We start from the raw sequence: 26,825 nt of genomic DNA, 5'->3' as shown, positions 1-26,825 counted from the left end.
TTCAAAGGGAGCCCTACATAGAGCGTGTGGCAGTAGTCCAAGCAGGAGATAACCAGAGCATGCACCACTCTGGCGAGGCTGTCCGCAGGCAGATACGGTCTCAGCCTTCATACCACATGGAGCTGGGAGATAGCTGCCCTAGACACAGAATTGACCTGCACCTCCATGGACAGCTGTGAGTCCAAAATGACTCCCATGCTGCACACCTGGTCCTTCAGGGGCACAGTTACCCCATTTTGGACCAGGGAGTCCTCCACACCTGCCCACCTTCTGTCCCCCCAAAACAGTACTTCTGTCTTGTCAGGATTCAACCTCAATCTGTTAGCCACCATCCATCCTCCAACCGCCTCCAGGCACTCACACAGGACCTTCACCGCCTTCACTGGTTCTGATTTAAAGGAGAGGTAGAGCTGGGTATCATCGGCATACTGATGAACACCCAGCCCAAACCCCCTGGTGATCTCTCCCAGAGGCTTCATGTAGATGTTAAAAAGCATGGGGGAGAGGATGGAAACCTGAGGGACCCCACAAGTGAGAGCCCAGGGGTCTGAACACTCATCCCCCACCACCACTTTCTGAACACGGCCCAGGAGGAAGGAGCGGAACCACCGTATGACAGTGCCCCCAGCTCCCAACCCCTCAAGAAGGTCCAGAAGGATGTTCAGCTTCTGGTCCACCAAGACCCAGAGATCCTTTCCACATGTCCTGCTAGTAAGCCTGGTGTCTCCCCCCCCCCCCATCCTCTATTGGCGCATCTGGTTCTTCCTGCCTAACTGCAGAACCTGACATTTGTCCCTATGGAAATTCATTTTGTTAGCTTGCACCCAGTTCTCCAATCTGTTTTTATTTTTTTTCAAAAAAATTTTTTTTGCTTTTCCAGATTTATAACAAAAAGAATAACACTACATAACAAACAACTAAAGAAAACACTACATTACAAAAAAGAAAAACATAAAAACAATTAGTACTTCTATTACCTAATTTAACTTTCATTGTTAACTGACTTCCTCAAATCCCCCCCCAACTGAATTTCATTATATCACCTTGTAACAGTTCTCCAAGATCTTATTTCAAATAAAATTAACTCTTTTTATTTACTATCTTCTTCCTTCTTCTCTTTTATTACTTCTAGTCCTTAGTGTTTTACAACCCATTATTATTATAATCTTATACCTATTTGTAACTTCCAAGTGACTCCAGTTCTCCAATCTGTTAAGGTCATTTTGAATTCTGATTCTGTCTTCTGCAGCATTAGCTACCCCTCCCAGTTTGGCGTCATCTGCCAATTTGATGAGCATCCCCTCAATTCCTTCATCCAAGTCATTTATAAAGGTGTTGAACAACAACGGGCCCAGGACAGAACCCTGCAGCCCCCCACTGGTCACTTTTCCCCAGGATGAGGAGGAACCATTAATGACTCCTCTTTGGGTTCAATCAGTCAACCAGCTACAAATCCACCTAACAGTTGCCTCATTCAACCCACATTTTACCAGCTTCCTCACAAAAATATCATTGGGGACTTTGTCAAACACCTTAATGAAATCAAGATACACTAGGTCCAAGGCATTTCCCTGATCCACCAAGTTTGTAATTTCATCGGGGGGGGGGGAATGAGATTGGTCTGGCATGACTTAGAGAAACCCATGCTGGGTCTTAGTCATCACAGCATCCTTTTCTAAATGCTCACAGACCAATCGTTGTATTATCTGCTATTGGACCTTCCCTGTTATCGATGTCAAGCTCACTAGTCAATAGTTGCCTGGGTTTTCCTTGCCCCCCTTTTTGAAGATGGGGACAACGTTTGCCCGCCTCTCGTCTGTAGGGACTACACCTATTCTCCAAGAATTCTCAAAGATCACAGACAAAGGCTCTGAAATTCCACCCCCCACAAGCTCCTTGAGTGAGCTTGGGTGCAGATCATCAGGCCCTGGAGATTTGAATTCATTGGGGTCACGAGGAGTCGGACATGACTAAATGACTAAACAACAACAAACAAGTAGCTAGGTGTTCCCTTACTATCTACCGTATTTTTTGCCCCATAGGGCGCCGGCCCATAAGGCGCACCTAGTTTTTTTGGGGGGAAATAAAGGGGAAAACATTTTATTTCCCCCCCCCCCGGTGCGGGGCTGGGGCGGGGGAAGCCCAAGCTTCCCCCGACCCCAGCACCCAGAACAGGCTGCTGTCCGCAAGCCGTGGGAGAGCTGCACAAAACCCGAAGCCTGGGGCGTGCTGAGCTCCGCGCGCCCCAAGCTTCTGGATGCAGGCAAGCTCTCCACAAGTCATGGGAGAGCTTCGCGACTGAAACCGCGAAGAAACCTTTACCGTGGTACCTCGGGATGCGAACGGGATCCATTCCAGAGCCCTGTTTGCATACTGAAGTGAACATAACCCATGTCTGCGCGTGTGCAGGTTGTGTTTCGGCACTTCCGTGCATGCGTGTGACGTCATTTTGAGCGTCTGCGCATGCGTGCGCGGTGAAACCCGGAAGTAACGCTCTCCGTTACTTCCGGGTTGCTGCAGAGCGCAACCCAAAAATATTCATCCCGAAGCGTATTTATCCCGAGGTATCCGTGTACAGTATTATTATTATTTACCTCTCTTGGAAGCCTGGGCTCCTTCTGAGCTTTAGCCAGCCTGACTTCCCCCTGCAGCTCATGAATATTCCTCCTTTGTGATTTCCGCTTTCTTCCATTTCTTATACATGCCTGTCTTAACTCTCAGCTCATCTGTAAGCTGCTTATGCAGCCTCAACGGTTTCCTTAGACGCCTCCCGCTTTTCTTTCTTCCTTTTCTTTCTTTGGATTCCTGGGTGCCCCCCGTGAAATATCCCCCCAGTCTCTTCTGGGGTTCCCCTGCACACGCTGCAGACTGTCCAGCCTCCTCCCTCCCCTTCTCTGGCTGCGGAAGGGGGGGGCCAATCTGGACCCCGACTTGCCAGGAGGGCGAGGGAGGAAGCAGGCCTTCTCAGCCCCAAGCAAGGGAGCAGGAAGGGGCTTCCCTGCAGACAGAGCCCCACGTTAAAGAACCAGCCCTGCAGAACCCTTGGGAAACAGTAACGGGCGACCATTCACTTTCTGGGGCAAAAGCTCCCCCCCCCCATTTCATTTCTTCTATTTCTATGCTGGTTTTCATTCAAACAAAGGGACTTACAAATAATCAGAACAGAACATCACAGCTATTGCATGCGTCATATTATATGATTAACAAATCATCCATAAAACCAGGGCTTTTTTTAGCCAAAACTCCGGCACCTCTCCTGCCATTGCGGAGGTGTTCATGGTGAGTTCTGGTTCTTCTTTTTCTAGAAAAATAGTCCTGCATAAAACATAATCTATAAAAGAGTATTAACAAAATAACAACTAAAAGTTAAGCGAAATCCTATTATGTTCGCATACTCCTCTCTCTTAGAACTCTTCCACCACTTCAGTTTCTCCAGTTCGTTAAAATACACCTGCCCAGGGTCCAAGGAGGAAATACCTACAACAGGCATGGCCAAACTTGGTCCTCCAGATGCTTTGGGACTACAATTCCCATCATCCCTGACCACAGGTCCTGCTAGCTAGGGATCATGGGAGTTGTAGGCCAGAAACATCTGGCGGGCCGAGTTTGCCTATGCCTGACCTACAGCAACAGAGCAATACTTTAACTTATTAGTTAAAAAGCAGGATTTATGTCTCATGGGGTGCTGGGAGGAGCTGCTGCTTGGTACAGAGTTAGGCCCTGGAGGCTCCATCTGGTTCACTGTTGCTTACACTGACTGGCAGCAGCTGCCTGGCATTTCAGAACTGTCCTCTCCTTGACTCCCAAACTCCGCCTTTGCATTGCGTCCTCTCAGCTGGTCTCCTGTGCCGTCTCCACAGGAGGGCTGGCCGGGGCTCCAGGCGCCCATGAGGTCCTTCTGCGCAGATCCGTGAAGGAGCCTTCCTCCCGGCGCCAGGGGCAAGATGGCAAATGTCACGCCAGCCAAGCTGGACAACCTGGAGGCTCAGCAGCAGCAGCAGCAGCAGCAGCAGAACAACAACACCCGGTGGGAGAGCACTGAGCACCACCACCAGCACCGGCCCTGGGATGAGGCCACCGCCACAGCCAAGCTCTTTGAGTGCTCCCGGATCAAGGCCTTGGCCGGTAGGTCTTGCATGGCTCTTGCTGGCCTGCAGGGATAGAAAGGGTTGGACAAGGGGAGGCTGAATTGCAGGCAGCAGGCACAACGTGGGTGAGCTGGGCTGGGCTTTCAGATGCCCAGGGTTGGAAGGGACCCCAGTGGACATCTAGTCCAACCCCCTGCAATGCACAGGGATGTGGTCTGGACCCCCCCCCCCCGCCGATCCTGCAGGATTGCTCTGAGACGGAGGCCCAACTGCAGGGAACGGGGGGGGGGGGCAGCTTTGTCAGAGTCAGGGGTCCTAAGAAACTGCTTAGGCCCCCACCCTCTCAGCTCCCTAAACTCATCGCCAGCGACCGCTTCCCTCCCCTACAAAGCACATTATTCAGAGTAGCGCCTCGCACAACCCGCTAAGGAAGATAACTGTGGTGAAATTCAAAATGGGAGCAATTAATTGCACATTAATTCCAAATCCAATCAAGGCTGCTTAATTAATTCCGCAAGATGTGTTCCCAATCTAGCGTGCCAATGGGGCTGGCAGCGGAATCTGACTTTGGTACTGCCTTTGCTTGGGGGGCAGCAGGCCAGCTTGCCTGGGGGGCGGAGGGAGAGCAGAATCCTCTTGGCGATTCCTCCAGCGCCAAGGGGTCTCCCCGTGGCCTCTGAATAGTGAGGGGCTCCTGCCCCCCTGCCCTGCCTTACTCTGCCAACCCTGAGCCCCTCTGGCACCCAGCAGCCTCCCTCTCCCCCGCTTTGAAAATGGCTTGTGGGGCTCATTTCAAAGACGGCTGCAAATTAGCCGGGGGATGAATAAAGAGGGAGGTGAGCTGACCGTGGGTTCCACCCAGTTCAGCATTGTCTACACTGACTGGCAGCAGTAATGCACATGGGGGCAGCTTCCTTCATCCACGAGAGGCTGCCTGCCTGGGAGTGGGAGGGGCTCTCTCTAGGAGAGGTGAGGGGGCTTAAGCTCGCTTTGCTGGTGGCGCCGGAGGTTGGGGTTAGGAATCGGCCCCTGCACGTCATGGGAGACAGCCCCTTGCTGGGGGTTGGGCTAGATGACCACTTGGGCCCCTTCCAAGTTCTTCTTCTTCTTTTTATTTTCTTTATTTACACAATTTAAATTATACAAATCAAACACATTTTTCTGTTATAAAAGAAAAGAAGGGGGAAATAGAAAAAATAGAAGAAAAAATATAAAAAAAGTTAAATGAAAAATCTTATTAAAGACATACAGTTTTTTAAGAAATACAAACCATCATTGGCATTATTATAAACATATATTTCCAATAAGAGGTTGTTTTATCGATTTCTCCTCGCTACTCTTAATTTCTTACTTATGCCTAATCTCTGGTTTTATTCCCTGACTTGTTAATGACTTCCTTCTACCTCTAGGCCATGGGTAGGCAAATTAAGGCCCGGGGGCTGGATCCGGCCCAATCGCCTTCTAAATCTGGCCCCCGGACGGTCTGGGAATCAGCGTGTTTTTACATGAGTAGAATGTGTGCTTTTATTTAAAATGCATGTCTGAGTTATTTGTGGGGCATAGGAATTCGTTCATTTCACACACACACCCCAAAAATATGGTCCGCCCTCTGCAAGGTCTGAGGGACAGCGGACCGGCCCCCTGCTGAAAAAGTTTGCTGACCCCTGGTCTATGCAGTTCATAATTTCTCATTTATAAAAATTCCTGCCTCTGTTCTTGTTCTACGAAAGACCATTCTTTTAACTCTGTGGAATTTAGTCTTTGCTCAACCAAGAGTCATCGTTGGAAACTTATTTCATCATGTCATTTATAAAAACATCCCATCCCATTTAAAAACATCCCAGTGATTCTCTGTTGGTTTTGCTAGTTCAAGACATTCACATTGCCTTTTTGACTCGGGTCCCTTCCAAGTTCTGTGGTTCTGCAGCTGGCAGCGCTGGTGGACCCTGGGCACAGCCCTGTGGGTGCTTTGGGGGTGGGTTCCCTGGGGGCAGAGGGGGGACCCTGGGGGGCTCCGCCTACTGAGCTTGACCCCCTCTTCCTGCCAGACGAGCGCGAAGCCGTGCAGAAGAAGACCTTCACCAAGTGGGTCAACTCGCACCTGAGCCAGGCCTCCTGCCGGATCAGCGACCTCTACACCGACCTGCGGGACGGATTCATGCTGACCAAGCTGCTGGAGGTGCTGTCTGGGGAGCAGCTGGTGAGGAGGGGCTTTGGGGCAAGGGGAGGTGGGGAGCATCTTGGGGGGCTCCGTCTGCAGCAGGAGTTGGCTTCAAAAGAGGAAAACATGGGCCAGACCTGTGGATTTCTGTGTTGCACTGGTGAACGCACTCTGCACATGGTCAGGGGCGTTTCCTTCTTCGCTCCGATGCCTCTGACTCCTGGGTTTCTGAGGTTTTGCTCTGTGGGGGCAGCAGAAGGGCCTGGCGCAAGATGCATTCTCAATACAGAATGCACTCGGCACATGGTCAGAGGCATTTCCCTCTTCGTTCTGAGTTTCTTTTGTTCAGAGCAGGCTCTGGGGTTTTGCTCCATGGGGGGAGGAGAAGGGTGCGATGTGGGATGCGTTCTGTGTTGCAAAAGAGAGAGCACTCTGCACATGGTCAGAGAAATACCCTCCTTTGCTCTAACACTGCCGGCTCCAGAGTTTCTGGCACTCAGATTCTGAGGTTGAGTTCTGTGAGGGGAGGAGAAGGGCCTGAGGTGGGGCGTGGGTGGCTTTTGGGGGGAAAGAGAGTCTCCCCCCCACCTGTCCACTTTCTCCCCCCTCAGCCCAAGCCCACCCGCGGCCGAATGCGGATCCACTCCCTGGAGAACGTGGACAAGGCCCTGCAGTTCCTGAAGGAGCAGCGCGTCCACCTGGAGAACGTCGGCTCCCACGACATCGTGGACGGAAACCACCGCCTGACGCTCGGACTCATCTGGACCATCATCCTGCGCTTCCAGGTGGGGCCAGGGGGGTGAAGTGGGGAGCTGGGGTCAGCATGGCTTGGGCTTCCTCCGGCCCTTGAGAAGTCCCTTCTGCCCCCTGGGCTCCCCTGCCAGGGCACCCGGGACCTTCTCTCTTGCCTCCCTCGAGGAACCCCCTGGCATGGCCCTCTGCCCCGGAAGCATTGGCGTGGGCCCCTGGCCCCTCTCCCCCGGGGACAGCTTTGGCAAGAGGGCAGGGGGTTAAAGAAATGGACAGTGGTACCTTGGTTCTCAAACTTAATCCGTTCCAGAAGTCCGTTCCAAAACTGAGGCGTGCTTTCCCATAGAAAGTAATGTAAAACGAATTCCATTCCAGACTTATAAAAACAATCCCTAAACATGAATTTTACTATCTAATGAGACCATTGATCCGAAAGCAATAATCTATGTACTGTACTATAAAATAATGATGACAGTATTGTAGATGATAATTTTTTAAAAAAAAAAAAAATTCTGACCTGCACTGATGATAGTCCTTGTTTGGATGGGGGGCTTTTATCCATTTCTGCAGTCACACAATCCATCAATCAGTAGCTGGACTGGGTTCCACACAGTCACAAAAACAAATTCACTTGAAAAGCCTGAAAAACAAGTACGCAAAATAAATAGCAAAAACAAAAGCGCCAAACTGAATCTGCTCCGGAAGTCCATTTGACTTCTGGAATGTTCAGAAACTGAGGCGCGGCTTCTGATGGGCGCAGGCGCCCCAGAAACAATAGCCGACAGCTGCATCGGACGTTCGACTCCCGAAAAACATTCGAAAACTGGAACACTTATTTCCAGGTTTTCGGCGTTTGGGAACCAAAGCATTTGAGTACCAAGGTACCACTGTATTGTTGGCATTAGTTTGTTTATGTTCTTCTTATGCATTTTGTGTTCCCGTTTTGTATTTTACTATTATTAAATTTGTATACTGCCCTTCATATGAAGATCACAGGGCGGTTCACAACATGAAAACACAAAACGAAAACACAAAAGACATAAGAACAACAACAAGAACAATAACCCCGAACTGCCCTGTAAGGCTCTTTGACTGAAGGGCGGTGTATACAGATTTGGTAGATAATATAACAATAGCACGTCCCTGGATTTATTTATTTTAGTTCATATAATTTATACGCCGTTGGTTGCCAAAATGAATGAATGAAAGAAAGAAACCTCAAAGCAACGAGAACAGGATTCGAACTATGAGCCACAGAAGGGATGAGAGGTGATGGTCTGGTGGTTGTGATACGAGAGAGACAAGACGGGGTTCCGCAAGGGGGAGAAATTAGAAACCCCGCAGGAAACGGGAGGTGAAGTTTTGGAGTGCATATGTGAAATTTTTGAAATTTAATAAAATAGCAAGGGACGAAGCTGAATGTGGTTTGCAAAGAGATAAAACAAGAAACTCCAATGACAACATGTTGCAAAAACGAAAAATGCTAAAATGTTGAAATTTGCAGATCCAGGTGATCAAAATAGAAACGGAGGACAACCGGGAGACTCGCTCCGCAAAGGACGCCTTGCTCCTCTGGTGCCAGATGAAGACGGCCGGGTGAGCAGCCAGGGAGAGGGCAGCAGCAGCGCCCCCCTGCTCTCTTCATTTTATTTTATTGAGTTTATTTACAACACACACACACACACACCACACACACACACACACACACACTGGTCAAACTAAACATGAAAATAATAGTACAAAATTAAAAGAAAAACAAACAGCAACAAAACAAAAAAAATACAAATAAGACATGATAACGCATGAAAACTTATACAAAACAAATAATCAATTTTATATATATATATATATATATATATATATATATATATATATATGTGTGTGTGTGTGTGTGTGTGTGTGTGTACACACATATACATATATATATTTGTCATTCTGCATATTTTAATACATCTTAGCTTCATATTATTTTACCTAAATACTCTATTTTCTTCTAGATTTTATATCACACCTTTAAAATCACATATTATACTTATTTGTTTTCATATTGTCCTATATCTTTAACATTCTTTTTTTTTGGTTGTGTTTACTCAACCCCTGCTAATGAGTCTCATCCTTTACAATACTTTGTATTTTTTAAAGTCTTTATTGCCTTTATCTCTTAATCTTGCCGTAAATTTCGCCATTTCTGCTTATTCCATCATTTTAAGACACAAACTCTCTTTCCTGCCTCCTGCTTTTTTGCCAGCCACCTGCAGGCTGCAGAGAGGTGCCCCACCCCCCCACCCCCCAATTCAGCAATATGCAGATTTTGTTAAGTAAAATTAACTGGAAACCTGCAGAGGCCGCTTTCGGCTGAAATGTGGCCTTTAAGAAAAAAATCCATAAAGCATCGAAAGCATAGGGAACAGGAGCAGAACAAAGTAAATTGGAGCTCAAAGCACATTAAAAAAAGACCTTTGAGGTTGCTGCTCACATCTCTTCCCCCCCCCCCCCATCCTTCAGGGAGCTCTGGGCAACAGGGGAGATTCTTTAGGGAAGTTTTTAACGTTTGATGCTGTATCGTGTTTTTAATATTCAGTTGTGTTGTAAATAAAAATATGCCCTTTTCCCTTATGGGAAAAGGTCTTCCTCCCAGAGCTTGAGAAAGACTGATACCCAGAGAGAACTTGCTGCAAGACAGACCCAAAAAAGAAAATAACAGAACACCTCTAGTCATCACATACAGCTCCCAAGTTAAAACAGTACAACGCATCATCAGAGATCTACAACCTCTCCTGGACAATGACAGTTCTCTTTCTCAAGCTCTGGGAGGAAGACCTTTCATTGCCTACAGACAGCCACCCAATCTTAAACAACTCCTAACCCACAATAACACTACAACCAGACTTAACACGGACACTGGCACCAGAGCCTGCAATAAACCCAGATGCCAACTTTGCTGCCACATACACCCGGACAACACCATTACTGGCCCCAACAACATCTCGGGACTATTTAATTGCTCATCGTCTAACATTGTGTATGCCATCAAATGCCAACAGTGTCCTTCAGCTCTCTATATTGGACAAACAGGCCAAACCTTATGACAAAGAATAAACGGACATAAATCTGACATCAAGAAACACAAAACAGAGAAACCAGTAGGAGAACACTTCAATCTCCCAGGACATTCTATACAAGATCTCAAAGTAGCTGTTTTACTACAAAGGAATTTCAGAAATAGACTGGAAAGAGAAGCTGCTGAATTGCAACTCATTACCAAACTTAAAACCATGGAGAGACCTGGTCTGAACAGAGACATTGGATTCTTTTTTTTTTTTTTTCAGGTAAATGTTTATTGATTTTCCAGAAATAGAAACAAAAGAAAAAAAGAAAGAAATAAAGAATACAGAATAGAATTTCAAAACAAAAATTAAGAAATGTTAACACAGAATAGATATTCCATATATACAATAAAGTTTTTACATCTATCAAACTAACATAGTCATCTCTTTGTGGACTTCCTTCAACCCGCCCGTAAATCTTCCACAATAAAAATCAAAAGTACACATTTCCTATTATGTGTTGTCATTGGCTACTCTTTTACCTCTATTTTCCTTAGACAATACCTCTTTCTCCTTTACAGTGCTTCTCTAAATCCCCTTAACGTTATTTGCCCTTGACTAAGGTGTTCCAGATAGTCTACATATTTCCCCCAGTCCTTAACGAACTTTTGGTCTCTTAGGTGTCTAATCTTTCCCGTTAACCTGTCCAAGTCTGAGTAATCTAGTAGCTTCAATCTCCACTCCTCTATTGTTGGCATTTCCTTTTTTTTCCACCTTTGAGCAAGAACTATCCTTGCGGCTGCTGTTGCGTAGTACATAATTTTATGGTCTTTCTTTTTAATTTCATTCCCTAATATTCCTAACAGAAAAATTTCGGATTTTTTAGTGAATGTATACTTCAAAATCTTTTTTAATTCAGTATAAACTTCTTCCCAGAATTCTCTCACTCTCCTGCACTCCCACCACATGTGGTAGAAGACACCCTCCTTCTCTTCGCACTTCCAACATTTATTATCTACTTTGTACATTTTTGACAATTTCGCAGGTGTTATATACCATCTATGGAACATCTTCATGACGTTCTCCTTCACAGTTATACACGCCGTAAAATTCAGACCCTCTTTCCATAAATTCTCCCAATCTTCGAATTGTATCGCATGTCCCACATCATTAGCCCATCGAATCATTACTGTCTTTACCTCTTCATCTGCCAAATTCCAATCCAACAACATTTTATACATTCTAGATATTATTTTCTCCTCGCCATTTATAATTTCCCTCTGGAATTTTGATTCTTTATCTGCATATCCTCTATCTTTGGCCTCTTTTCTAAACATTTCGCTGACCTGGCGATGGTGCAACCAGTCATACACATATCCCTTAATCTGTTCGTAGGGCTTTAATTTCCATTTCCCATTCTCTTTCATTAGCAATTGCTCATATGTTGCCCAGTCCCCACTCATGTTGATTTTCTTGAGGCTCATCAATTCGAGGGGTGAAAGCCAGTGTGGGATCTTAGGTTCCAATATGTTCTTATACTTCTCCCATATTTCAATAAGTGGGCCTCTGAAAATATGATCTTCAAACCCCTTATGTATTTTCTTCTTGCCACACCACAAGTAGGCATGCCAACCGAACCTGTTATTAAAGCCTTCTAGATCAAGTAACTCCTTATTCTTTAACTTAACCCAGTCTTTTATCCAACAGAGGCATACTGCCTCATAGTATAATCCCAGGTCCGGTAAGGCAAAGCCACCCCTTTCTTTCTTATCTGTTAACAGTTTATATTTTATACGGGGTTTTTTACCCTGCCAAATAAATCTTGATAATACTCTCTGCCATTCTTTAAACACTCTACTCCCCTTAATTATGGGAATGCTCTGAAATAGAAATAGTACCCTCGGTAGTATGTTCATCTTGATAGTATTGATCCTTCCCCAGAAGGACAATTTCAGTCTTCCCCATATTTCCAAATCTTTTTTTATTTCTCTCCATACCGGCTCATAATTGTTTTTATACAAATCTATATTTTTTGGCGTGAGCCAAATCCCCAGATATTTTATTTTCTTAACCACCTGTATCTGTGACTGCTCTTGGATTATTTCTATTGCTCTTTGATCTATATTCTTAGTCATCATCTTTGTTTTCCTTTTATTTAATTTAAAGCCTGCTATTTCTCCAAATTGATCTATTTCCTTTAGAATTTCCTCTATTGTAATTATTGGGTCTTCCGTCATTATGACAAGATCATCCGCGAATGCTTTGGTCTTATAGGCGTGTTGTCCGATTGTCACTCCTTTAATTTTCTCATTCTGTCTAATTGAATTTAGAAGAACTTCCAATACCGTTATGAACAGCAACGGGGAGAGTGGACATCCCTGTCTTGTGCCCTTCTGTATCTTTATTTCCTCTGTTACAATATTATTTATGATCAGTTTAGCCCTTTGCTCTCTGTATATTGCGTTCACCCCATTATAGAAGTTCCTACCTACTTCCAGGTGTTCTAAGTTCTTCATCATAAAGTCCCATGCCACATTATCAAACGCTTTTTCGGCGTCTACAAACATCATTATCGCCTGTTTGTCAATTCTCACCGATAGGAATTCAAGCATATTAATTATGTTTCTTATGTTGTCCCTCATATTCCTGCCTGGGAGAAACCCGGCCTGGTCCTTATGGATAATTTTCACCAATATAAGCTTCAGTCTTTTCGCTAGAATACCTGCGAATATTTTATAATCGGTATTCAGCAACGAAATTGGTCTATAATTTTTAACCTGGGTTGGGTCCGCATCTTGTTTCGGAATGAGGGTGATAAACGCCTCCTTCCAGGTCTCCGGGATTTCTCCTTTTCTTAAAACATTATTCATAATCTCCTTCAAAGGATTCAGAAGCACTGATTTCATCTCTTTATAGTAACTTGCTGTGAATCCGTCAGGTCCCGGAGCCTTCCCTCTTTTTAAATCTTTAATTGCCTCCTCTATCTCTTCTATTTCTATTGGCTTGTTTAAACGTTGCTTTTCGTCGGTTGGGATTTTCTGCACCATTTTCTCTTTCAAAAATCTTTCTATCTTCCTTGAGTTGTTTCTGTCTGTCTTTTTATAAAGGCTTCTATAATAGTTTAGAAACTCTTTCCTAATTCCTTTTGGGTCAGTAACCTCTTCTCCCTCTACTACAATTCTGTTTATTGTACTTTGTTCTTTTCTCTTCTTAATTTGCCACGCCAACCACTTTCCAGATTTGTTTGAAAATTCAAAACTCTTTTGTCTTAACTTTTTGATGTTCCACTCTATCTCTCTGTTTAGTATCGCTGCAAATTGGGCTTGGAGAATTTTTATATTTTCTTTTATTTTCTGAGAGTTGGGTTTCCTAATTAATTTTTGTTCACTGTCCATAATCTGCCTTAAAATTTCCTCTTTTCCTTTCTCTCTATTCCTATTTTTAATCGCATTCTGTTGGATAAAATATCCTCTTATCACAGCCTTGCTAGCATCCCAGACTGTATTAATGTTTGTACCTTTGTCTCGATTATCCATGAAGTATTCTGTTAACTTTTTATGTGCATTATCTACAATTCTTTGATCATTGAGAAGATAATCTTTTAGCCTCCATCTAAAAGTTCTTCTATCATAACTCTCCAATTCCCATTCTATCGGACTGTGGTCAGAGATCACTCTCGGTTTTATATCGATTTTTTTTACCCTGGGACATAGTTCATTTGATATCCAAACCTGATCAATCCGTGACATCGAATTGTGTGGCTCGGAGTGGAATGTATATTGTTTATCCAATGGGTGCCTGAGACGCCAAATATCCATCAGATTACAGTTTTTAACCATTGAGAAGAATGATTTTGGCAGCTTCCCTTCTTTACTTACTCCTTCCCTCAATCTATCCATTTCTACGGAGATTACACCATTCATATCTCCCATAAGAATAATTCTCTGATCCATATATTCTGTAATTTTCATTTCGAGGTGTTTATAAAATTCAGTCTTATTATTATTTGGTGCGTAAATCCCAATCACAATTAAACTCTCTCCTTGCCAATTGATCCGAACAGCAACCATCCTCCCCTCCTCATCTCTAAATATTTGTTTGGCTTCGATCTTATTTTTAATATACAACACCACCCCTCTTTTCTTTTCTTTATCGGAAGACTCAAACTCTTTTCCCAGTCTTTTGTTAATTAGCAATTTTTTATGCTTATTAGCCACATGCGTCTCTTGGAGGCAGATGATGTCCAGATTTTTCTTTTTCAAAAATTGTTCGATTTTGTTCCTCTTTTTTTTATCATTTATTCCGTTAACATTCCAGCTCAAAAATTTTAACCCCATGTTGCCTGACATTCACTAAACTTTTCTCTTTTTCCTTTCTTTCCCCTCCTTCCTCCCTCTCTCCTTCCTTTATTGGTTTTCTGTGTTTTCTTCCTCCCCTTCCTCCTCCTCCTCCTCCTCTGATCCGCTACCGTTCGTTTCTTGTTCGTCCTCTGTCCTCTTATTTCTGGGTGGTCCTTCCTCTACTTCTCTTGCTCCACCCTCCTCCGTTCTTAATTCCTTATACTTCCTCAGGAATTTCCCGGTCTCTTCTGAGTTCAATAATCTATGTCTTTTCCCTTTATATTCAAATGATATTCCCTCAGGAAACTCCCATCTGAATTCAATTCTATTCCTTTTCAAGATCTGTGCTAGTGGCTTATAAAAGTCTCTTCGTTTGAGTAGTCTAATTGGGACATCTTTGAAAATAATTATATAATTTCCCCCTATATTTAGTCTTTTTTCTCTGTTCTTTTGCAACACCTTATTTCGAAATTCTTTATCTCTAAATGTTATCAGACAGTCACCCGTAAATTTTTTGGGTTTTGATGTTTTAACACGCATTCTAAATGCGTTGTATACGTTTCCAGTCATTTCTTCTACTGTCACATCCATCCAAACTGCCAGTTCTCTTATCAATATTTCTTTTATATTCTCACCTTGTATCTCCGGGATGGCTCTCAGCCTAAGATTCGCCTCTCTCTGTCGGAGTTCATTCATCGCAATAACATCTTTTATCTCCTCTTGTGCTCTATTCAACTCCGACATTTCAGCTCTAATTCTTTCTTTATCCCGTTTAATATCCTTTAACTCCAATTTTGTCTTTTTCATCCCTTCCTCTACATTTTGCGTTCTTTTAAATATTTCTTTAATCTGGCCTTTGATTTCATTTACTGTTTCATCAATTTTTTTGTCCATGTTTCCAATTTTGTTATCTACTTGTTCTAACTTCTGCTCTAAATTATTTTGACTCTGTTTTATTTCCACTAGCATTTTCATAATGTCTGTCCTAGGATCAGGTTCTTGTTTAGATCCCCTCCTTTCTCCGGGGGTCCCCCCATTCATACCTTTCTTTGCCGTATGCGACATCTTACACTCTTATTTTTCGTCTCCCCTTACTATACTTTATCTCCCCCCTCCCCAACTTCCTCTTTCACTTACAGCTTTGTATAAATATATTTTTTCCCGCTCAAATATTTATCTGTTCTTAACGCTCTCCAACGTTACCCTTTTCTGCCCAGAGCGGTTCCACCATCCAGTAAGCAGACAATCTAGTATCTGTGAGGAAGGTGGGGTAAAAAGCAAAATAAAAAGTCAAGTGGGGAAACTTGGGAGAGAGTCAGTAAGTCCGTTGATTTTAGTCTGTCCACTAGAGGTCGCCAAGTCTCTTCAAAGTATCACAGTTTTCAAGATGTCGCTATTCCCTGTTTTCAAGAACGTTCCGAGCGATCTGTCACTCCCATCTTCCCACCAGTTCTGGAGAGTCAAAGAGGGAGGGGAAAAAGGGGTGAAAGGGGAAGAGAAGGGGGAAAATATAGTTGTAGAAAGACCAAAGTATATATATGTGTCTCTCCTGCAGTGGGAGTGGATGTAAACGTCCCTTTCCTCAGTCCACCATACTCCTCAATCTGTAAGCAGCAATAGAGCCTTCTCTTCCGGTTCACCTTCCCTTTGTCTTACAAGTTCAAAACGCCGGAGAGGGGCTCTTTTCTTCTTTTTTCTTCTTTTTTCTCCTCCGTTTCCTCAAGGACTCTCAACAGCAACTATATATCTCTGGTCTCCTCCTTTCTCCCCCGGGTCTTTTGATATTTAGTCTCTAAGTAGAATTCGCTTGGTCAAGGGGGTAGAAAGGGAGAGAAACAAAGTATCCGCCAAGGCAACTCACTTTCACTTTTCGCAGCACTAGCGTCGCGCTGTGTTGAGCAGATTTCGTTTCAGGCTGAACTCCGCTTATTTCATATTTCTCCTCCCGACTTCCTTGTTGATATTTTCGCAAATTTTTAAAGGTTCTTGGGTCGGAGTTTCTTTGTGCGAGAATGCAGCGCTTTCGCACCAAGCTCGGGGCTTCGCTAAATGGAGGTCGGTAATGGCTTCCCACGACCGCTGAGCAGCAACGCCGTACTCTTCGCTCCAAATTGGGGCTACCTGACGGCCAAAGCCGCTCGCTTTTCCGTCGCTACGGGAACCAGGTTCTCTGAACTCCCTTCAGAGACGTTTTCGGGGGGCCTCCGCGCCCTGGGGCACCCCCAATCCTCCAAAATAGCCCGGGGTTTTCCCTCTCGGCAAAACCCCCGCTTGTAACGCGATTGCGCAGCACCGGAAGTCCAGAGACATTGGATTCTTATCTCATTATACATGACTAAGCCATTTCTCACCTTCTCACCCCTTGCCTTTTCCTGTAAGACCTATTGCAGTCGTTAAGAGTCGTCAACAGGCTCATCTCAGCTATCTGCCAATCTCCCATTCCCACCACCCTTCTGAGTAATACCCCTCCCCACCTTCTCACTATATAGAAGGATCTGGCAACTTCTGTTTCAGTGTATCTGAAGAAGTGTGCATGCACACGAAAGCTCATACCAAGAACTAACTTAGTTGGTCTTTAAGGTGCTACTGGAAGGAATTTTTTTATTTTGACCCCCAGAAACATTATGCATATATAACAGAAGGGGTGTAACCTAAGACCACCCTTCAGATACATCCCACCTACATCACAGAAATTTAAATGTTGTTTTTCTCTTGTCCTTGTTTATCTCCTGTCTGGCAGGTTGCTTGATTGGATTTCCTGGGGAGCCTGGCCATTCTTTTGTAGTGGTAAAATACTTATTTCCTGGGCCAGGTCACAGGCTCACACCTTATTCATATCTTTGAGACAGGATTTGTGAGGAAAGAGACAATGGGGAGGCTTTTCCAGTTTAACCTTGCAGAGAAAGGATTTGGTCAGTTTAGGAATCAAAATGGTTCCAGGTTGGTCTTCCTGTGTTGATCTATGTATGTGCAGTTATGAACATTACCATATATCTAAGACCATAAAATTCCTATCACAGTTGGGAGCTGCCCAGAGTGGGTGGGGAAGAAATATATTATTATTATTATTATTATTAGTAGTAGTAGTGGTAGTAGTAGTAGTAATTATTATTTCCCACAACACCCCTGTGAGGTAGCCTAGGCTGAACAACAGTGCCTGGCTCACCACCACCCGGTGGCTGAGTGGGGGAATGGACGCTGGTTTTTTGGCTCATGCCTTTATTTATCAGCTCATCCCCCTGGATATGTTTCATGTGGGGCATAGATTTTTTTGAAAAATAAGCATACCCGGGGGTTGGACTGCATGATGCCTGGGGGTCCCGTTTTGTGATCCTCCTTGTGCCCCTAGCTAGAAGGCGCATTCCATTCACCTTCCTCCTCTGACCAGGATGCCAGGCGAGGTTGAAGGCCAGGTCTCCCTCCGAAAGATTTGTTTCAAAATAAACGTAAAACACTCTCTAAAATGCATATTATTCCTTGACTGTGAGGTCAAGGAGGAAGAAGTCAAATCCGTCATGGGCCAAGGATCTCGGCTAGAACATCTACATGGAAAGTTGGGAGAGACTCTGGAAGGAGGACGTCAAATTTACAGCATGTTGTGATTTAAAAGAAAATTGTATGAAAATGCTTTTTGGGTGGCATTTAACGCCTCTTAAGCTAGCCAAAATGTTCAGATCTAGGACAAATACTTCTTGGAAATGCAGGGAGGCTGAAGGCACATGGATTCACATGTGGTGGAACTGTGAAAAGATCAGACAATTTTGGGAAATGATTTACAAGCTGAAGAAAATGTGGAAATGCTCCTTCCTTAAGAAACCTGAAGCCTCCTGCGAGGAATTATGGGGAATGAAATCCCCAAAAAGTTCAGGAGAGTCTGTATGTATGTTACAGTTGCTGCCAGAATTCTAATTGCAAAAGGCTGGAAGGGAGAGGATATTCTAAATTAGATTGGCAAAACAAGATAAGAAAGTATGCTGAACTGGCAAGATTATCAGCAAGGCTAAGAGAAGTTACAGATGAAAAAATTATCAGAGTGGGATACATACAGAGTCTATGTGAAAGAACATTGTCAAAAGATCAATCCGTTGGCAGGTCTTGATTGAGCTTCGATGTACAATTAGGATAATATTATAAAATAAATTTGAGAGTGTTAACGGAAAAATCCGAGGGCTCCCTTGGACAAAAACAAAGACACCAACCAGGATAACTTGGAGCAAATCAGCAGCCTGTAGGCTTGGCCTTTATTGAACTGTTGCAACAGGGTGTTCCCCTCACTTGCAAGAGAGAGGAAAGACCCAGAAAGATGGTGTGCAAGACCTTATAAGAACTTTTGAAATTGCCACCCTGTAGATCAAGACCAGCCCCAGAAACATCATGCATACATCACAGAAGGGGTGTAACCTAAGACCACCCCCCAGATACATCACACCTACATCACAGAAAAGGCAGTCTAAAACAGAAATTTTAATATTGTTTTTCTCCTGTCCTTGTTGATCTCCTGTCTGGCAGGTTCCTTGATTGGATTGCCTGGGGAGCCTGGCCATTCTTTTGTAGTGATAAATACAGTGGTACCTCGCAAGACGAATGCCTCGCAAGACAAAAAACTCGCTAGACGAAAGGTTTTTCTGTTTTTGATTTGCCTCGCAAGACGAATTTCCCTATGGGCTTGCTTCGCAAGACGAAAACGTCTCGCAACTTTTTTTTCTTTGTCTAAATACAAAGACATGTTTTGTTTATAAAGTTAATTTATTTTCCCTTAAATTTTTGAACTGCTCTTTACAGTATGTGTGACTTTAAAGAGCAGTTAATAAACTGTTGTTGTACCAAATTTGGCTTTGTTTGGACTTTTTTTGACCATAGGAACGCATTAATTGATTTTCAATGCATTCCTATGGGATTTCGTGATTCGCAAGACGAAAAATTCGCTAGACGACAAAAATTGCGGAACGAATTAATTTCGTCTTGCGGGGCACCACTGTACTTAGTTCCTGGGCCAGGTCACAGGCTCACACCCTATTCAAACACAGACATACCCTTAAGACAGGATTTGTGAAGGAAAAGACAAGGGGGAGGCTTTTCCATTTTGACCTTGCAGAGGAAACATTTGCTCAGTTTAGGAATCAAAATAGTTCCAGGTTGGCCTTCCTGTGCTGATCTATGTATGTGCTTGGTTGGTACACTTATGAACATTATCATATATCTAAGGCCATAAAATTCCTATCACAGATAGTAAGTTAAATAACATGGAAAAAGTAAAGTCTAAGCACATATTTAAGGAATTTAATTCGGGAACGCAAGGGGAAGATCGGCGGTCTCGTCCAATTTAACCACAAATGGATGTACAAAGCAAGTATTAGTTAAAGAATGAATAATTGTTTATTTTTTTTTTGCTTATAATGTCTATTGTTACAAAGTTTTCAGCCAATAAAGCATTTAGAAACTGGGGGGGTGGCGGCGAAAGGCCGTTTCCGGTCTCCCCACCTGGCCAGGTCTGCCAGGTGTCCCTCCGCTTGCTTCTTGCCAGATGTGGGGCGGGAGGGGCAGAACGGCCTTCGCCGCTGACTCTCCTCCCTGCGCAGGTACCCCGAGGTCAACATCCAGAACTTCACCACCAGCTGGCGGGACGGACTGGCCTTCAACGCGCTCATCCACAAGCACAGGTGCGAGGGGCTGCCGGGCGCTGCACCCCCTGCAGCAGAGGGACCCAAGGGGATTGTGGGGCCCCCCCAGTGCCCGGACTGATCTCTTGCGCCCATTCTCTTGGCCAGGCCAGATATCATAGATTTCAAGAAGCTGACCAAGTCCAATGCCGCCTACAACCTCCAGCAGGCTTTCAATACGGCCGAACAGCAGCTGGGACTGGCCAAACTGCTCGACCCGGAAGGTAAGAGATCCCGGAATGATCCCAGAAGATTCAGATCCGTGGCAGAGGACATGCTCTGCGTCCCTGACCGCCCCTCCCCTTAAGAGGAAGGCTTTGCTCTGAGCCATTGGAGGGAGCGCCAACTTTTGCCCACCTGGTGCCTGCTGGGGGGGGGCAGGGGGGAGTTTCAGTCCAAGAGAGGTGGGAGGCAATAGTGGAGGAAGCCTCTCTGGCACCAGGGGTGGCGCAGCCGCCCACAGGGAGGGACGGGACGGGGAGCTCAGCACCATTCCCGCCCCCTCCATTTTTGCTCGCCTGCCTCCTTCCCTCTTTTGGGGGGTGAGATCCAGCGCAGTGGCCCGGTTGGGGGTTGCGCTCTGCCATGGCCGCCAAGCTGGGAGGGGGGCACAATCCGGCCTGGCCGGGATTTTGTCACCCCCCTCTCAGGGATGGCACCTGGGGCAGACCGCACGCACCGCACCCACCTTGCTCCGCCTCTGGTGGACGGGGGCGCAGGTGGTGGCGGATGATGGAGAGAGCCCTGGGCGAGACGGAGTCATTACCTGTTTAATTTCGTATACTTTATACACTCCTTGAGTGTTGAAAACCCCTCGGAGCGGTTTATAAAAAGATAAACCGATAAAATTGCCACTAGAAAAGATTAACAACAATAATTTAATACTTTTGAAATGTTCAAATAACAGACAAAAAACAGATTAAGGCTTGCACCAACTTTCCAAGCATCTAGAGCGGCTTCAAAAATGTTTTCAGTAGGCGCCGAAAAGAATACAGTGATGTCAAGAGGCGGGGAGTTCCAAAGTGTCAGTGCTGCCACACTAAAAGACTGATTTCCTACAAATGCAGAAGAAGCCAGGAGTCCGGGCTCCGGGACACAAGCTCTGCCAATAATCCGTTGTTTTCTCTGTGGCCTTCCAGATCCTGTCGCCTCTCCTGTGCTTTGCAGCCTAAGCCCATTTTGAGCTGCTTACTGTAATCAGATCTCCCTGATCTAATTTGTTTTAATCTGAAATCATTCCAATTGGGCCTCTCTTTAACGTTGCGCGTGACTGCATTTAATTCCTGCCCCTCGCAGCCGCTTTGCTCACAAGCCTTCCTTTCCAGAGGCCTCCCCGGCAGAGATTTCCCTTTCTGCTTGCTCTGCAAAATGCTGAATCAGTTATTCACCACGAACTCAATGCATTATTCACCATGAACTCAATTGGTCCCCTTCCTGGTCTCTCCGCATCTCCATTCGCGGCCACCTCTCCAGCCCATCCTTCCCCATTTGGCAGAGGAAATAGCCCTCTCCCACCTCAGCCGATCCCCATTTTGTGTGTGTGTGGGGGGGGTGTTGCTCAGTTCTCCAGCGTGACCTGTCCTTCCTTTCCTCGATTCCCACTTCAAATCATAGAATTGTCAAGTTGGAAGGGCCCCCAAAACATCATCTAGCCCACCCCAGCCCTGCCGCTGTGGGGATTACCTCCCAGAAAGCCGTCGCTGGCTTAGATGGAGAGGAGGAGGCAAAGGCGAAAGATGTTTGGTGGGAGCGTTGCCTTTGTGCCCTGGCCATGTGAGGAACCAGGGATCCCGCTTCCCATCTGACAGCACACACCCCCACCCCACATTTTCCCAGGTTTCTCACCCAATACACCCGACCCTGTCCTTCATTTTGTGATTTCCCTGGAAGGTTGCCCCCCAACACCACCCCTGGCTTCTCTGCATCCTCCATCCCAGCTCCCATTCGTGGTGCAGCAGAAGTCCTGCTCCTTTCTTTCCATTCATCACCATATTTTCTTCCCCCCCCCCCCACTCCCCAAAAGAACCCCCTGTGCAGCTAAATCCTCGCCAGAGACTCGATCCCAAATAGCCTGGGATCCGTTGGCCACTGATCAGCTGTTTTGAAAATAATATTTTCTCCTGCTAGCCTCACCAACCCAAATTATGCCCCTAAAGAAAATTGAATTTTAAAAAAATCTAGCCCACCCCCAGCAGTGCAGGAATCTCAGCTAAAGAATCCCTAGCCCCCCCCCCCAACCTCTGCTTGGAAAGAACAATCAAACATCTCTTATTGTCAAGGTTTTCCATATGTCAGAATCTCTTCCTTGTCATTTGAAGCCTTGGGTTCGAGTCCTGCCCACCAGCAGAGCAGGAGGAAACAAGCTTTCTTCCTCTTCCATGTGAGAGCCCTTGAGATAGCTGAAGGTGGCTCTCCTCTTCTCCAGGCGAACATGCCCAACTCCTTCAACCGTTCCTCATCAGGCTTGGTTCCCAGACCCTTCATCATCATCTTGGTTGCCCTCCTCTGCACACCTTCCAGCTTGGCAATACAGTGGTACCTCGGGTTACATACGCTTCAGGTTACAGACTCCGCTAACCCAGAAATAGTGTTTCAGGTTAAGAACTTTGCTTCAGGATAAGAACAGAAATCGGGCTCTGGCGGCGTGGCAGCAGCAGGAGGCCCCATTAGCTAAAGTGGTCTTCAGGTTAAGAACAGTTTCAGGTTAAGAACGGACCTCCGGAACGAATTAGTAACTTAACCCGAGGTACCACTGTACCCGTCTTAAACTGGGGTGTCCAGAACTGGGCAGGGACCCCCACTTTCTCCTCTTCCTGGCCTCTCTCCTTCCCTTGGCAGATGTCAACATGGAGCACCCAGACGAAAAGTCCATCATCACCTACGTTGTCTCCTTCTACCACTACTTCTCCAAGATGAAGGCCCTGGCTGTGGAGGGGAAGCGGATTGGGAAGGTGAGCAGGGGAGGAAGGAAGGTGGGTCGGGTGCCACCTTGCCCCAATGGCAGGCAGGGCTAAGGGCTGGATCTGTGGGCCACTTTTAAACTCCCCATGTCTGAAACATTCACACTGGACCTGGCGGAGATGGTTAAACAAGGGGGGGGGGAGCACACAGCTTCCAAAGAAAGGCAGGGGGGTTATTTTCATTTTCTTTTTGTATATAGTTCCATTCATTTTCAAAAATAACGTTAATAGAAATTTGCAAAACTGGTACACCAAGATAGAAAACAACTGTTGTTGAAGAAGCACAGGTATTGGTCACGGTCATTTCATGGGAAGTAAAATCACAGCAGTAAAACAGATAACCGTTTATCTCTAACACACACAAAGGGCGAAATCACCTTTTATTAGAAATTCAAAAGCAGTGACAGTCTATTTTCCATGGAAGACAGAGAGACCAGATGGGACTGAGATATCATATGAAAACAGGGTGGGAGTCAAATTAGGTTGACCCCGTGCCAAATACCCCTAGGACCTGGGAATCCACAAGCACATCAGAAGATCCTGGCTGCTGGATTAGGCCAGGGGGAGCCCATCTAGCCCAGCATCCTGGTCTCACAGGGGCCAAATGTCCCTAAGGTCCTCGGAATCTAGATAGACGGCCTCTGGACCTGGGGGCTCCGTAAGAACATAGGAAGAGCCATGCTGCTGGATCAGGTCTTCTAGTCCAGCATCCAGTTCTCGCCTGTGGGAAACTAGCAAGCAGGATTTGAACACGGAACTCTCTCCCCTCCCGTGGCGTCCAGCAAATGGGATTCAGAAGCACTGCTGCCTCTGACCCTGCAAGCAGAGGGTACCTCCTGTGGGAGCCCCAGGCGAGGGGAGTCTGCTTGCGCCCCCCGTGTGGGAATGTTCAGGGTGGCAGGAGAGGATATATTGTTTATGAATATCCTTCCTATCTTGTGCTAGCAAGTTCCTTTACTTAGCAGAGTTATATTCCCCTTTTTACATGCACAGTAGATAGCTGGTTGTAGGCTCGTGTGAGCCTCTCACTATTATACAATTCAGCCTCTCTCAGATTGAATTGTACATTCCTGGTAAGTTCCCTTGAATCCCTCTTAAAAGAATAAAGACGCCACAATCTTATTCAAAGTCAATAAAAGAAGTTTAGGCACATCAGTTCACAGTTGGATTCCTTAAGGCAGACTTAGTTACAAATATGTACATGTGGATCTACGCCATATGGGGGAATAATCCCAGTGCTTCTGCTAGCTGAGAGCCAGCAGAGCAGTCCTAGCTAGAAGCTGGTCAAACGTAGAAGGAAGTCAAAAAGAAGGAAGTGCTGCATGACTCGTCCTTTTGTTACCTGGACAGGTGAGGTCACGCGCACCTCTAGTCACATGCAAAGGAAGGATGCTCCAGCCAGGAGGAACAGGAAGTTTTTGACTGGCTGGACCATGGGTGGGCAAACTAAGAGCCAGCTGTCAGATCCGGCCCAATCGCCTTCTCAATCCGGCCCGTGGACGGTCCAGGAATTAGTGTCTTTTTACATGAGTAGAATGTGTGCGTTTCTTTAAAACGCATCTCTGGGTTATTTGTGGGGCATAGGAATTCGTTCTCCCCCCCAAAAAAATATAGTCCGGCCCCCCACAAGGACTGAGGGACAGTGGACCGGCCCCCTGCTCCCCTGCTGAAAACGTTTGCTGACCCTGGGCTGGGCCTCCATCCCCCTGCATGTCCATTCCAGAAAAACAAGGAATGTTGTTCGGTATTTGATGCCCCCAGTGGATCACATCCCCCTGCCTGGTCCTTTTCTGCAGGTGCTGGACCAGGTGCTGGAGATTGAGAAGATCATTGAGCGCTACGAGTCTCTGGCCAGCGAGCTCCTGGAGTGGATCGAGCTCACCATCGCCATCATCAGCAACCAGAAGTTTGCCAACTCCCTGGTGGGGGTCCAGCAGCAGTTGCAGGCCTTCACCGCCTTCTGCACCCTGGAGAAGCCAGTCAAGTGAGTGGGGGGCATGGGGGGGCAGCAGAGGCAAGGAGGCTCCAGGGCCGGAGGGGGTCTTCACTTGGGCAAAGGGGGCCGGAGGGCAGGGACTGGCGTGGGGGACAGCGCTTGCCAACTCAAGCCAGAGGTTTTTTCTGGCCACCACTCCCTTGATTCCGTAAAATAAATAAAACCTTCTGGGGGGAAAGTATTTCTGAGGTTTGGGGATGCTTCCCCCTAAACATTTTGTGAATTTAATGGGAGAAGAAATTCAATGTATTTGGAAGAACAACGCGTGGGGAAAAATTACCGATGGAAATTTCATGCCCAGGCAACCTTGCCCAAACAAGAGTGTTTTCTGTGGGCCCTGGAAGCATATCTCAGGCAGTCCTCAAGTCAATGGGCCGGGAGTTCAAAGGGGGGAAAGAAAAAAAGACAATACCCAAATATCAGCCGCTCCCTTAAAATTCTGCAGGCACTCACACCCTTGAATGGTCAATGCAGAAGAAAATCCCCCGGGTAGTAGGGAGGACCTGCAAAAGGGTTTAACACCTGTTCATAGCACCATAAATGCAAATAAAAAAGCAATACTACACTGTAAAATATGTGGAAAGCGATGAAGGATATTAGAATTAATTGCACAACAGTCTCAAGCTCGCAGATCGGCAATAAAACATTGTTTTGTTCTGTTTTACCGTATGTCTGTTTCAGCAGCGATATCGTAAAAGCCGATTTTTATAACGTTGTGAATTTAAGCCACACTTTAACTTTTCACAGTCGGGATTTGGGGGGGGGGGAATTGTGGCTTATATTCTGGCCAATATGGTAGGCAGGTCAGGTGGTCCTTCTTGTAAACTGGTCTGGAGCTGTTGAGGCTTTTATATACTAAAAGGAACGCCTCATTTGCAAAATACTGCGCAGTGACTTGGTTTTGTGCCTCTGGGAAGCATAAAATAATAATAATAACAATATTCATTCATTCCCCGCCCATCTGGCTGGGTTTACCCAACCACTGTGCGCTGCTTCCAGCAAAATATTAAAATACAATAATTCATCAGATATTAAAATCTTCCCTAAATCTTCTAAAAGTCAGATCGCATCCTTAGTGAGGCAGGACAGAGCAGGTGCCCTCCAGACCCTCTTTTGGCCTTCAGCCCCCCACTCCTCATCTCCCTTTCTTGCATTTCTGTTCCACCTTTGTTCTCTCCCCCCTCATCCCCACAACAACAGCCCTGTGAGGCAGTCCAGGCCGAGAGGCAGCGGCTGGCTCCCAGCGAACTTTGGGGTTGAGGGGGGATTTGAACCCTGGTCTCTCGAGGGTCCTGGGAGGCTGGTGCCCTGGGAGCCGTGTCCCTGTCCAGGGGCAGCTGACGTGGTCCCTGCTCCCTTGCGGGGGGGGGGATGTGGTCCCTGCTCTCTGGGGCTGGAGGCTGACCCCTCTGTCCTTGGCCTGCAGGTTTCAGGAGAAGGGCAACTTGGAGGTCCTCCTCTTCTCCATCCAGAGCAAGCTGCGGGCCAATAACCGGAAGCTCTATATCCCCAAGGAAGGCAAGAGCATCTCCGACATCAACAAGGTGGGTCCCAGGAGGGTCTGTGAGGGGCAGTAGAGCAAAGAGTCCAATTTGTCAGCGTCTAAATGATACCGAGCGCCAGAACAGCTTGGCCAAAATCAGGAAATTCTGTCCATGGTGTGGCTATTTTCCACCTTCCCATTTCGACTCTCTGGCACCCAGTCTGCATAATCAAGCAATCCTAAACCATAGACGTGCTTTTACTCTCGCAAGATTGAATATCTTGCCCTTGGCTGGACTTGGGGGATGATTCCAACAGATTCCACACAAAAAACGCTTATG

General features: G+C 46.0%; 1 protein-coding gene across 3 annotated transcripts in view; it reads left to right on the top strand.

Annotated features, from left to right (window-relative positions):
• SPTBN4 (spectrin beta, non-erythrocytic 4) overlaps window positions 1–26,825 on the top strand; it is a 100,584-nt gene that overhangs the window by 2,630 nt on the left and 71,129 nt on the right. For all 3 annotated transcript variants that reach the window (XM_083516085.1, XM_083516083.1, XM_083516084.1), the window contains exons 2-10: window positions 3,861–4,125; window positions 6,137–6,288; window positions 6,861–7,034; window positions 8,504–8,595; window positions 19,966–20,046; window positions 20,155–20,270; window positions 22,885–22,997; window positions 24,803–24,990; window positions 26,429–26,546. In XM_083516085.1, the coding sequence (XP_083372211.1) occupies window positions 3,945–4,125; window positions 6,137–6,288; window positions 6,861–7,034; window positions 8,504–8,595; window positions 19,966–20,046; window positions 20,155–20,270; window positions 22,885–22,997; window positions 24,803–24,990; window positions 26,429–26,546 (1,215 nt within the window). In that variant the 5' untranslated portion in view covers window positions 3,861–3,944. The remainder of the gene's footprint in view (window positions 1–3,860; window positions 4,126–6,136; window positions 6,289–6,860; window positions 7,035–8,503; window positions 8,596–19,965; window positions 20,047–20,154; window positions 20,271–22,884; window positions 22,998–24,802; window positions 24,991–26,428; window positions 26,547–26,825) is intronic.

The sequence above is a fragment of the Podarcis liolepis genome (assembly GCF_965112155.1).
Source record: "Podarcis liolepis genome assembly, chromosome: 7".
NCBI classification, from domain to species: domain Eukaryota; kingdom Metazoa; phylum Chordata; class Lepidosauria; order Squamata; family Lacertidae; genus Podarcis; species Podarcis liolepis.
Note: the sequence above shows the minus strand (reverse complement) of the source record. Positions and strands in the feature narration are given on the sequence as shown.